Below are 14,392 nucleotides of genomic sequence, written 5' to 3' on the forward strand. Positions count from 1 at the left end.
AATACAGCTAGTTAGAAGTAATCAACAAAGTAACTGTGTAAGAGGCTATGGTTAAAACAGACAAATCCCACTGACTTGTTGAAATATTCAAAAACACTCACCCAAGACTTTTAGAACTCAAGAATGAATGAGATTAATTATTAAGCTCTCTTTTAAAACTTCCTTGATGCCTGGAGTCCAAAGGTGGCAATCCCTAAAAATAAGGACTCCATGGGGATTCAAACAGCTCTAGCTCTGTAAGCCTGATGTTCATACCAAGCAACATAAAATGCATCAAAAGCTAAAATGAGTAGACAACAATATGAAGATCTGCCTGGGAAGAAGTAACGTGACTTCTGCAGAGGGAACCTCTTGGGAGCTCTGTGAAGGGGTCAAGAAGCTTGAGAAGAATGGTGATGCATCTGTCAAGCCTCTGGATTTCCAAACAGGTTTTGTCAAAATACCTCCTTAAAGGCTTTTAAGGAAACTAAGGAGCTAAAACATTAAGAGGGAAGGGTCCAAAAAGGATAAATAATTTTTAATCACAAGGGAGAAGCTGTTAAACAATCACTTCTCAGAAGGGTGGGATGTCATGGCTGAGGTTCTTCAGCACCCTGGGAGCTTTATTTTTGTGTATGATCTGCAAAAACAGAGAGAGCAATGAGCTCTGAAAGGTTACTACCAATGCAAGATTATTCAGGGTAATAACCAGAACAGACTGAAGAACTGCCCAGGATCTCAAAGACTGAATAACCTTACTAAAAGGTAATAAAATGGTAAGACTTAACTGGTAAACACATGGAGAACAATTTTAGCATCAGATACAGAATGACAGCCTCTGAGATCACAAGCAGCATCTTGGGGCTTTAGCAGACAACTTCAAAAAGAACCTCAGCACACCACTTAGCAAAAAATCCCAAGTCAAATACCAGGAACCACTGAAAACCATCAGAAAACAATTATGCCACTGTGCACATCCAGAGTTTGCTCATATCTTGAGTAAGTGCAGTTCTGATTCACTTATTGCTAGGAGTAAATCGTATAATTGAAAATTGTTTAGGGTAAGAGAGAAGGCATGATCAAAGGTTTGTGGACAACTTCTGATCAAGTAGGCTCTGACTTTTCCAATCTGAAAAAGTAACCACATAGACAAAATGTGACTTAGGTCTACAAAACCACAACAGGCAGGAGAGGCCAGACAGGAATCAGGAGCAAACAAAAGCAAGTGGGAACACAGACTTACAGAACTCTCTGTAAAAGGACATTTCTCAGATGAAGTTTTTAAACAATATTAATAGAGGCTGGACAAGTCAGTGGAGAAGTTAGTACATCCACAAAACATGGGAGGCTGAAATAGTAGCTTATAGATACATAAAATTTTGTTATATTTTTCAGACCTGTTCTCAAAAATTTCATTTAACAACCTACCCAAGGTAAAAACTGGTAGACAAATAGTCTGAATTTTGTATAATTTATGAGGAAACTAATTCAACACATTAATTTTTACATTAAAACACATTAAATTACTTTTAAGCAGTATTACACTTGAAGTGTTGTAAAATCATGGAATGACAAAGGGATTTGTGAATAACGTCTTAAAATGAAGTTCATTCGGAAACACTGTTGTAAAGCCTTAAATATGATCATACTTGCAAGCCTAAGATAGTAAATAGTCAGAATAATAAGACAAAATTACCTTCTCAAAAGTCAAGTTTTGTGCATGCTAAGTTGTATTTAACCTGTAAAAGGAATTAGGTCCAGGACAAAAAACTCATGATTCTATTTCCACTACCAGTAAAATATTTCATAATTCAATTGGTACACTTTTTTCTGTAGCCTTTATACTGTGGTTATGCTTCATGGTTCAAGCTACGTCCACTGTGTTATCTTGAGCTCTAAGAACATAACAAAATGAGAGATCCTGCATCATACACACAAAGAAAGCCAGCTGTCACAGAAATACAGAGAACAAAGGTAACTCCTCTAATGTCTGCCCTCTGCTTCATGATATTAATACTTCAGGGAAACTGAGGACTCACTACGAAACAGGTTATCCTCTAAACAGTAAACCAAAATGAAGTCAGGTTTCCTACTGATCTCTGTAAGATCCCTAGTGTCTAATAAAAGTTGAACTGAAGCACGCCATTTGCTTTATTACAAGCATTAATTACATTATCTCCCTGTTATCAAGTTCCTTATTGTCATTAAATATGCAGAACCTTAACCCATGACCTCTATTCTTCTATCAACTTTGGCTGAAGTGGTCCAATAGGCTTAGAAGCCACTTCTGCACTTTGTTAGGCTCCTTCAGCACACACACATTCATAGACACATCTGTGCCCACAGGCAATATGGTCACATCAACCCCGCTCTCTCAAATGAAGCCAAGGTAAAACGTGTTTAGATAATCCCATGCACTGATGCAAAGTTAACTTTTTAGTATTTGCCAGACACACTTTTCCTGTAAAACAGCAGAGTACAATGGAAGCAATGACCCAGGTACCATTAGCAGCAATGCCCTCTTGGATATATTAAGCAGGTAACGTAACATTGATTTCAATGATACAGAGACATTAGACGATTAAAATTCAGATGTTCTTCAAATCTTTTGCAGAAAAGTCAACATCCAATAAAAAGTTATCTGCATTAAAAAATAAATATGGATAAGTTCCTTAACCCTGCAACACTCTATTGTCCTTAAAATCTACATTAATGATACACCAGTCAGTGCAGTACAAGGATACAGGAATTTATGCACATGCAAATTACTACCAAGACATCAAGTTGCTCTTACCTTGAACTAGATCTTGACTTTACATCTTCCTTTGCTGTCCTTTCACTATTAGCATCTTCATTGTAGTCCATTTTTTTATCACACAGTTGTTTTCTCTTCTCCCACTTCTGCTGATTTGAGATGCTTTCTGCTTCTCCTTGGGAGTCACTTTCTGCTCCTACCTGTGAACCTGAGGAATGTGCCAGGCACTTAGAGGAGATTGGCAGTTTTTGCTCTTCACTGCCAAAGTCTCTTTCTGCTAACAAAGCAGAAGTTTCAGGTTTTAATGTTTCCTGCTCAGGGACTGAATTGTCCAAGCTATCTACATGGTCCATTTCCTTAGACTTTACTAATGTGTATGAAGCATTTACAACACCTCCTGCAGAATGTTTAGCCTTTAAACCTTCAACACCGTCCTCCCTGCTGTCTTCACAGCTGCCACAACACACACAGGAATTAATTAGACAGTTTGTGGCAGCTATACTGAGTTTATGGGATTCATCCTCCTCCTCATTTGCTAATGGATTAGCAGATCCAGGAACACAACTAATAGCTGCTTCTGGAGTTGTTACTGGGGATTCTGAGCTAGAAGGAGATTTAGGATTGAATATTACAGTAGCAGATATTTTCATTCCCCCTGTCCTGTGAGCTATGACTTCCGCTGTTTCTGCATCATCGGCATATGCATCCCAGCCATTGAGGTGTAATTGTGAGTCTGGACCTTCTAGACAGCTGCATGAATTTGGAACTGAAATGCCAGACATCTGTTTTCCATCTTCAACATTATTGTTATTGCTTAAGTCACTTTCAGCATCTTTTAAAAGCAAAGCTTCCTCTGTCTGATGGCCATTCTCATAAAGCAAAGCATCTCTATATTGCAGGTTCTGTTTTGAATCGTGGCAAGGGTTATTCACCCAAGCAAATGTATCACTTACTGAATCCAACCCAGCAAGAGCTTCTCCTGCTCCATCTAGGTCATCCATAAAAAAAACTCTGTCCTCTTCATCAGTTAAGTTGTCAAGATGGTGTCTTGTTGGTGAAGCTTCTGTGCTGGAACTATTTCTTAGGCTAGGTCTGTGAGCTGGAGACTGACAGATGCTTGGAGGGGAAAGCAGAGAAGACATTTCATCTCCAACTCTGTGTACCATCCTGTTCAGCTGCTCCAGCTCCTGCTCATCATACTGCATGGAACAAGCCAGCTCAGCCTCCGTGTTCTCAGCTTTTGCTGAAAGTTCCTTAGGAGGCAAAGTTGCAGTTATGCCTGGTGTAATGACAGAGGGTACTTCAGGATCTGCTCTGACAGGAAAATCTACATCTTGAGAGATGCAGAGGTTACGCTCCAGTGTGTGCAGTTCATCCTCGGTCAGTGTCTGAAGGAGATCCCTGAAAATGAAGAAATACACATATCACTTGTCACTCATAATGATGAGGCATTGATGTTACAGATTTTAAAAAAGCTTTTACTGTTAGTGCAGAAATCCAGAACTTGAGGGCACGGAGTACTTTCAGCTGTGTAATGCAAGCTGCATTTGGCATTCATATCCAGAGCATGTGACTACCAATGCCTGACTTTAAGATTACTCATGCAAACAGAGGGTATAAAATTACATACATGCTTGTAGTGAAGCCTCAAAATAAATCAAAACACACACACAAATGAAACTTTTCCCCTCCCCACCACTTAAGTGAAAATGTCAGCCACAATTAGATTTATTTTGTCATTTTAATTTTTTAATTCACAAACTTGACTTTCATTAGCAAACCAATTTTCCATCCTTCAAGTTGATTCAGAAAATTATTCTGCAAAAGGGTACTGCAAAAGTTTCACAGCATTATACTGTTAGATAAAAGAATTCAATAAAATCATAATCTTGCTTATGTAACACTGATATCTGGAAGCCTGATCACTGAAACAGGAATTGGAAGTTGGCTCTCTCCTGCCTCAAACACTGAAGTCAGTGCTCTGGTTTTGACTGGCATAAGCCTACTTTTCTTCACAGTGGCTACCATGAGGCTGTGTTTTGGATTTGTGCTGGAAGAAGTGTTGATAACCCAGGGATGTTTTGCTATTGCTGAGCAGGACTTAGACAGAGCCAAGGCCTTTTCTGCTCCTCGCCCCACCCCACCCACGAGGAGGCTGGGGGTGCACAAGGAGTTGGGAGGGGACACAGCTGGGGCAGCTGACCCCAGAAGACCCAAGGATATTCCATACCATATATATGGCACCATGCTCAGTACATAGGGCAGGGGGAAGAAGGAGGAAGGGGGGGATGTTCGGAGTGGTGGCGTTTGTCTTCCCGAGTCACGGTGACGTGGGATGGAGCCCGGCTGTCCTGGGGATGGCTGAACACCCTCCTTGGGAAGTGGTGAATTAATTCCTTGTTCTGCTCTGCTTGTGTGTGGGGCTTTTGCTTTACCCATTAAACTGCCTTTATCTCAACCCATGACTTTTCTCACTTTTACTCTTCTGCTTCTCTCCCCAAACCCACCGGAGGGGTGAGCAAGTGGCTGCATGGGGCTGAGTTGTCAGCTGGGGTTAAGCCACACTGGGTCATTAAGGAGTAAAGCTTCTGCATGATGTTAAGAACAAGGCAGATCTAGAAGCAAACACTGAGCAATTTAGTAAACTGTGTTTCCTGTACACATGCAGCATCTCCAGTGTTACCAAGTGTCCTCAGTACTGTAGTTTAGGACTATGGGCACCTGAAATAAAAGTGTTTTTAAGTGCTTGGTAACTTAAAAACAAATCCGCAAGACACAGCAGCACTTAATTTTAGGTTTGAATTTGATTTACACTGTCCTTCTCAATTAGAAGCCACATACACAAATATCCTCTGTCAAGAACTGCTGCCATCATTTTCAAAGATCAGTAAGAGTATTTTAGCATAAATGAATGGAAGGGAAAAGCAAAACCTGTTCAACAGAGGTTAGGAGTCCATTATTCCTCATGTGTTTAGGAATCATTTGTTAGCAGATGACATACAGTTGGCATAATAACAACAACAACAATAATAATATGCACATAATAATAATAATAATAATAGTAATAATAATAATATGCACATATTAAAAGAATTCCCTTACAGGAGTAACTTTAGTGTAAAAAAAGAGACCAAAAAACCAAAGAAACATTCAACTTTTTGAATCTTGATTTCCAGTCAGTGGTTTACATTCTTAACTTGTTAGCTCAAAGATCAAATATTTTCACAAGTACTAGCAGTTTTTCAAATAGCTCAAAAAACACATCACTACTATCTGACTTGTTGTTGGGGTAACTTTATGATGTGTATCTCCTATCGCTTGCTTTATGCCTAGACATGAATCCTGTGCCTTTCTGTAAGGAAGGGAGGGGAGAGCCGGTGGAATTCTTTCGGCACTCTGTTCAAAAACAGAGATAAGCTCGCTGGCTTCTCCTGCCCGGCTGCTCCACTTCTGCAGCAGGGAAGAGAGTGGCATCTCCCGCTTTCTAGCTAGCTGTTTGTTCATTAGCTAAAGCAAGGAGTTTTCCTGGAACTTCGGTTTCTTCTTCTTGTCTTCCAGACTGTTCAACAACAACAAAACATCGCTGGGAGACCTTATACCTCGGCCTGGAGGGGCCCAAGCTGACCCAGCTCTGAGAAGAGAAAGCGACAGAAACAACTCTGAAATCTACCCAGGTTTTCTCCACAGTGAGAGGTTTTATTATTTAGCATTATTCTTCTCCCGTGCCTGCATGCGTTGTGTTTGTTAAATAAATAACTTTTTTTTTTCTTTTTTCACTTTCCTCCGAGGAAAAATTCTTTCCAAACCTGGTGGGGGAGGGGTGGTTGTAACCTCCCTTCTATCTGAGAACATTCATTTCAGACGTTTCCCTTAATTTGTCTCAAACCGGGACACTTGTGCCATCAGCTACCTGCATTTTGAAAAAGCTAACAGTTTAAATAAGCATGCTTAAGTCAGAAAAAATTATGGCTATGTATATTCCACGCAATTAGCATTTTATTTCTTAAAAAATCTTGCTTATATCAGTAATGTGACCCTGAAAAAAAATTCTAAGCCTCGAGAAGTACCACCTTGTAAGAACAATTACACTACTGTATCCTCCCTTTTCACTGCTCACACTCTGTGACAGAGAAGTCAGAATTTCACGGAATCATTCCATACGCACCTTCAAATCCAAAGTTTGACTTTTTTTTCAGTCATAAATGAGTAAGAAAGGAAAATGGGCAATCTCTGTTAGACCCACCTGCCTAGTAAGCTATAAACCAGTATTGCTATTTGGCACACTAGAACATTTTAAATATCTATACACTCCTTTCTTTTGTCAACACAGGATGTAATGATACCACCTTACTATTACTCGGAGCTTGTATTTAACCAGTGTCTGTAAGAGATTAAGCACTTGAACAACACCTTAAAAACAAACAGAGAATGGCTTAAGCTTTAAGGTTAACATAAATACAGTAGTATTATCATCGTTTATTTTTGAAATAACTATATCAATAGGATTAATAAAAACATAGAATAATATAATTGCTGCCATGAGGCTTTGAATTATGAATTTTCATTTTGTTAGTTTTTACAGAAATACTGATGTAGAATTTTATAAGCATAAACAAAGTAACATGAGATTTTAAAAACAGTTGGGAGTTCTCATTTTAAAAAAACATAAGAAACAAGAGTAAGCACACAAATGTAACAGTGAAGGGCTTAAGCTTGTCCCTCACATATAGTAAATAAATTGAGGAGAGTAAATAAAGCCTGATTAAAAAAATAACAATAATAATAACAAGAACAACAACCACCATCAGTGAAATCAGCAGACAGTCCTCATTGTCTTTTTAGGTGAGTCAGATCCACTCAGCCTTGGAAGAGTAACATAACCAGCTGAATTACATGTGGTAGTCTACCAGTCCTATCATTTTGGTCGTGAAATAATCCTGCTTTAAATTCAAAGGGAATATGCTCATTTTCCTAATTCAAACATTGGAAATTTTGCTATTAACAAATACAGCTTATTCTAGAAGAGGTTCAGGTAATTATCTTCATTTCTCTGGTTAAAAATTCCCTAGATTCACCAGCCATTTTTAAAGATGACAAATGTTTGGTCAACAGTTACCTTTTAGATATACTGTATATTAGATTATACAGGAGTCACTGCCAACCTGCCATGTTGTAAAATGACTATGAAGATACTGAAAATTAATGTTAACCAATATATGGACAGAAATGTGACATTTCACTACTAAAAAACTAAACATCAGGTGTCATCAGTAAATTATAAGGTTTAATTAAACTGTAGCTACTTCAGTGGTTCCTTTTTGTGAAGAACCTTTAACTCATTGTGCTCATATGGGCAAAAAGAATTTCTTCCTCTGCTTACATTATTCAGAAGCCACAGGTAAAGTCAGTTTCTGCAATCCACCCCTGACAAGCAGCAGACTGCCTTCTTCTCAGAAAGGCTTCAGAAAATACTGAATTTTAAAAAGTGCATGGTGAGGTTTCACCTGCTTTTACTCTTTTTGGCATTGTATCACAGAAAGGCAATCTAGCTTTCAAAATACAAGGAACGTTTTTCTTTCAGTGGTTACAGCTACTGGCACAAAAACAAAGCAAGTTCTTCAGATGTGCTCTGCCTGCTACAAGCAGAAGAAGAGATTTGCTCTGCCTACTGCGAAACCTGAAAACTACTGCGAAAATGAATGTATTTTACTCTACTGCCAATATCCAGGGTACAGAAATGAGTTCTTCAAAGACATGAGGCCAGATGTCAATTTAAAGACAAGTTCGGCTAAACAGAGGACGAGGCCACCTTAATCCTGCACATTCTTCAAAAGCCTCCTCCACTAACTTTGCTCCTATTCTGACTAGAATTTTAAACTGCCTTGTCAGAGAATAGCTTTGTTGTTATTGCCAGCCCGTGCTTCAGTTCATGCTCCAAAGGAGCAAAACCAGCTGCCTCAGTGGAGCTGCCACTGTAGGAGCCCAGAGCATGTACACACACCCTCTGCACTCAGCTCTGCACACCAAAGTCCACAGATCTGTCTGACACATCCACGCTGAGAAACCAACACTGAGATATGTAACAAACAGCACTGGCACTCCATTACTGCCAGAGTTTTGAATCAGTTACAAGTTTTGAACACAGCCACCTTGGAAAACTAGCCAGTTTTTCCCCAATCACTGTGCACACTCTAAAAGAACACAAATTTCATGCTGCCCCCACCCAATTCTTTAACACGCAGACAGCATGTATACTGCATTTCATTTCTAGACAATGATACAGAAAGGTTTCAGCATACTTAAAATGGTACAATCCTCTGATTCAGCACCCTGCACCACTTGAGGTGCAATTTGCTTGATTCTGCACCACCAAAAACCACAGGGACCCTGCCATCACTTGTAATGGTCCAGAAACAAGCACCAGGAAAGCAAGGAGCTCAGAAATACGGCAGAATTAAGGAGTACTGCAAAATTCCAAGTTTGCTGACTTTTGAAAATCTCTATACAGCAGCCTCAGAAACATATACAGCAGAGGTAGTATTTTATCACAAGAAGGTTCAGTGCCATAGGCACCTAAGTTACATATCTATGCATAGAGCAGATGATGTGATTTGTATACTTCCTAAGCTGACTGCAGTAGTTTGGCAGAAACAGTTCAAATGCCTTAGCTTCAAAAGCACAGAGGTAACACTACTATATAATTATGCATTTGTAGATGTATAAAGTATCAATGCTAATGTTTTACATACAAAATAAAAGTCAACACAAGCACCTGGCTTAGATATTAATTAAAACATTCAAAGCCATAATTTGCTGCTCAACCTTTCCAAAAACTAAGCAAGAACCCTTACTGCTTTTTCTCAGAGTCTCAACAATCTATTGTTTTCAAAGTTGTCAGCTACCAGGACACCAAAAATTTTCGTACCTAATAGATATTTATCTTCTCTGCTAGTTCTGATTAAATTACGTGGATCAACATAATTAAATACAGTACTTATCTTTGCCTTATGGATATTTTAGGACAATACAGTTTAAAAATTAATTACCTGTAACCCTACAAAACAATCAGCTCTGTATTTGATGTTACTCCATGAGCTATAATATTTAGTTGGCTAAAAAGTTACAGAACTTTACAGAGAAATTCACTGGGATGTGATCACATTCTGCACCAAGATGTTGTTCTATATTCTTACAACAGGCACACAACTGCAATACAAAATGCAGCTCTTTCAACAGAAGACTTCTGAATCTATTTTCATGCCTTAACTACTGGTGATAGAGAGCAGAGAAAAGACTCCAGGATAAAACACTCCTCCTTCGCTGGGGAGCAGAAATACCAGGATCAAATATCTCATTCCATATTCTTCAGAGGTTTCTATGAACATTCTCACAGAGTAGGGATTGCAGCCTGATGAGTCAAAAAAACCTCTGATAAGAAAAAAAAAACCTACATAGCTTAGGTACTTTTAAAAGTAATTCAATTATCCTACATGAACAGCACACTTATTTGTATCTCGTTATTTTCAGTCAATGTATTTTTCATTCAAGAATATTACTAAAAGATCTTTTTGAGCTCAGTTCTTGCCAGTATTTGAGTTCAATTCAGAGACTGCCAGACATGGAATTTCATATTACTTCTTGCTTGAATTTTTGCTCTGATAGATGTTATCTCACTAAGAACGCTTTGCAAACTTTGTCTCCTAGACAACTGAAATCACATTTTTTTAATGTTCCCTTTCCTTCACAGAATAAATACAAGTCTTAAAGTATATCAGAACTTTTCCAAAACTGAATCTGGAAGTCTTTTTATTTTCTAAAGTTTGCACTGAAAACCGTAGTTATTGAGCAAACAAGCATTTCACAAATCTGTTCTCAACCCCAGAACTAAGTTCACAGTAACTGAAATGGACTGTGCAATACACTGACTTCACTGATTTTCATTTTCCACATTGTAACATATGAGGATAAAGCAGAAAATACAGATGATGAGAAGCATATTAGCTTTTAAATATCCTTTTGGCTTTAGACAGCAAGTGGAATGTTGGTGAAAACATCTGCAATAGCCACATATTGGGAATAAAGTATTTTAATGTAACTTCATGCACTTTTCAAGCTTCGGTACCAATAAAGCTTTTTCCTCCCTTCTAAATTGTTTTGTTTCTCAATTCATGTTGTTGTTCTTAACCCAGTGTTTTATAAAACCATAATCACTCAAAAAACCCCAACAAACCAAACATGTTGATTTGCCAATTTTAATTCTCAGATTTCAATATGAATATCATTAATGCACGTAAAAATAAGACTTCTAGACAAAAATACTAGGAAGTCTTCAAGGGACACAAGAGGATGTGGTCTAGATATTTATAAAGGCTTGCTTCAGAAATAGCTCCCCCCCAAACCACCCCTGACAGAGCTTACATTCTCCCTCAGGAGATGCCTCACCTCTAATGGATGAGAGGAGATCAATCTGGATAAACTATGTGAAAACTATTCTTACATCAAGCTGTCACCATGACATCCAGGGAAGGCGATAAACTGCTGAAAATTGGACACAGGGGAAAAAAAAAATACCTGCCAAATTATGTCTAGAGATTTCTAGGAATAAAAGTTGCAGTTGGTATATAAATTTGAATTCCAAGAAAATAATGGGGCTTATGGATTAAGAAAATTTTTTAACACCCAGATAAAATACCTGAGGAGTGAACAAGATTGTTTAAAAATACAGCTTAATTTCTCCAAAGTAACAGATCACAGGTCTTCTAAAGACCTCAGCTAAGAAAAAAATATTTTAATGCTCTTTACACTTGAGCCAAAGCCCACATCTCCAATGGTAACCAAGACTGAAGCATTATGGAAAGAAGTATAAAGTGATTCATCCTGTAAAAAAATAAATTTACAATATGAAAAACTGATAGTCATTTCTATTAGGTTAAGAATTATCTGAGTATTGCATCAAAGCATAACAAGAAAATGTAATAAGCCTAGTTAAACAGAAACATTGATGCTAATCAGAAACAGAATCTCCCAAAAATAAACTCTAACTTTAGTATTTCAGGCATCATCAAACCACAAGGAAAATGTGAAATGCTGTAAAATAATAGTCAGGAAAAAGAAACTATCACAGAGATTAAAAGTTCAGAAAACTACCATGAAATGAAAAACTACATTTAGTTATTTCACGGGTGTATCAGGCTGATGAGAGGAAAATGCAGTTTATGGTTAACATAGCAAACAGAAACACTTTTCTAAGCATTTATGAGTTTTCAGGCCTCTGATTTTCACTTCAGAGGAAAAGCAGTTACACCTATCTTTTATTACTTGCCTTATTTTTCTTAGCAAAGTGTGAAAAGGTCTGAAGAGTTCAGACATATCTTCTGGTTTATGGTCCAGGTTTAATGGTCCCTCGGAGTAGACAACAAGGCCACTGTAATTCAAACACATGCATGAACACACACAGAAATGAAAACTTTATTACACAGAGCAACCACTGAATAGTCACAAAAGCAACTGTACATAAACATTAGAATGACATTTAACTACATCTCGTTATCGTATTTTTGTCTTATTCACCCATAGTTAGAATTAGATGCCATTTAAAGTAACAGGAAAAAGATTCTCTCCACTCTGTTCCCCCCTTAAACACGGCAGAAAAAGCAATGGAAGCATAAAGGGAAGAACACACATTTATTTCATTGCTGCAGCTGACTGATTAAAAAAAAAAATAAAACAAAACCACAAAGGAAACCAAAGGAAACCTATTATCAAGTCCACTGGGGAAATTCCACTGATTTGAGATACTGCAGATGTCTTTTTCTCTCCAGTCTAAATAATTTCCAGGTAAGGCAGTGGACTCCTGAGCTCCTAGTTTTCTACCTCTAGGATAAATATAACCTGGTATTGACATATAGTAAAAAAAGAAAACAGATATTCTTAATCACATAAAACACATGTTGAAGAAACCATGCTTCTAAATCAACTCAGCAGTTGTACAAATTTCCCCGGAAACAGGTAAGTTCACAATCCTGAGAGCCTCCATGTACTTCACTGTAGATATCTCAACAGCTCCTCCTGACCAAATCACCACTGCCCAAACCTGTTTGTGTGTCAGGGATTAAACAAAATTCACCTTCCTATCTGCTGTACCATACCATACTGTGTCTGAGAGTGGATTCCCACCAGGCACCACTCCTCTTAAAACTGTTTAATCCTCTGCCCACTGCAAAAACAGTGTACGTTTCCCAAAGGCAACCCATTCTCACACTTGAGATGACATCAGTTTTCTTTTTCTAAGGCCATTTTCCCCTTCCTGTCCATAGTGTCAGTGCTCTGTTACCCAAGGTATTTCAAAGGCATGTTCCTTTTCTTAAACTAAAACCACATTTTGCTTCAGAGAGCTATCCAGAATCCAAATCATCCAGAGTAACAGGGATCCTCAGCTAACTAACAAGACCATCAAAGTACTTTGGCCACCAGTTATTCCCTAGCAAGCACCATGTGACCACCAAAGCCTCTCCTGATGTCACAAGCTATATGAGTTCCTCTGAAGTATTAAAAAAAAAAAAGACCAGGGGATTAGGGATTTGAGGGCAGGAGCAGGGAAGAGGAGATGAGAGAGAGAAAAAGTTGCTTCCTTTGCAAGTCACTTTTTTTTTTTTTGTGGCTTAAGACAAATTCTCTTGTTGCCACGGATACATCATTTCATCTTTGTTTTCTGTGCTTTCCAAGCTTCAACAAGCAGGTTGCCACAAAGTGAAGCAGTTATTACTGACTCATGTCTTATGTTCTGCATAAGCAAATGTTACTACTTTGCTCGGTGAAAGCTCAAGGCTACTCTCCTCTAACTTCTACTTGATGCCAAGTCACTGTTTCTTTGGCTTTCAGGCACAGTTTGCTTTCCATAGAATTTAATTCTCTGAAGAAATTTTTAAAAAAATATAAGTGGGCTAGAGCACCACAGGAAAAAAAAAATAAAAGGATTATGAAATGGCTTCTGTATAACATTTGAAAGAGCTCTGAAGCAAAGCCTGAATATAGCTGTAGCACTAAAAAGAGTTAAAAATTGCTAAAAAGTGTGTCTTAATATTTCCTACAAGGCTTGTGTTTCTTCCAGAAAACACTGTATCTGGATGGGGTAGTTATTCTGTGGAACTTCACATGACAGTGATTTCTTTTCATATCACTGGATAATTAGGAGCAGTTAAACTTTTTCTCTTCTTCTCTATCCTTCTTTGCAATTTGGGATAGACATGATCTATTTTCCAGAGAGCCCCTGGTTTTCCAGTTAGTCATGATGTGTTCGTCTTTGCTGTGTCTTCCAGCAGCTTCAAACTGAGTTCTCACATTCCTGTTGTCTTCCAATAATCAGATTATTACTGTTATTATTTTTAGAATGACAGTTAGAGACAATATACTATTTAACAGGAACAATAGACCACAGGGATTTCCTGAGGAGAAGTGTATTACACCCAGGATTTGAGGTTTTTTATTTCCGTCAATTATACTACTTATATTAGCTAACTTTAAAACATTCACAATGGTAAAATATTAAAAATATGCTGGCTTTACTCCAGAGAAGCTGCTGCCTTACTAAATCATGAAGACTCATTAGGAAAAATGCATCTGATTTGTTCAATATTGCAAAAACTGCATGAAGCAAAA

General features: G+C 38.0%; 1 protein-coding gene across 5 annotated transcripts in view; it reads right to left on the bottom strand.

Annotated features, from left to right (window-relative positions):
- The window catches only part of ZFYVE28 (zinc finger FYVE-type containing 28), a 151,181-nt gene that overhangs the window by 41,346 nt on the left and 95,443 nt on the right, over positions 1-14,392 (bottom strand). For 4 of the 5 annotated variants that reach the window (XM_048303972.1, XM_048303971.1, XM_048303970.1 and 1 more), the window contains exons 7-8: positions 12,057-12,158; positions 2,774-4,135 (exon numbers count right to left, since the gene is read on the bottom strand). In XM_048303972.1, the coding sequence (XP_048159929.1) occupies positions 2,774-4,135; positions 12,057-12,158 (1,464 nt within the window). Of the gene's footprint in view, positions 1-2,601; positions 2,621-2,773; positions 4,136-12,056; positions 12,159-14,392 lie in introns of those variants that run through there. The other variant, XM_048303973.1, reaches the window with a different exon arrangement.

The sequence above is a fragment of the Corvus hawaiiensis genome, chromosome 5 (assembly GCF_020740725.1).
Source record: "Corvus hawaiiensis isolate bCorHaw1 chromosome 5, bCorHaw1.pri.cur, whole genome shotgun sequence".
In the NCBI taxonomy this organism is placed as follows: Eukaryota; Metazoa; Chordata; class Aves; order Passeriformes; family Corvidae; genus Corvus; species Corvus hawaiiensis.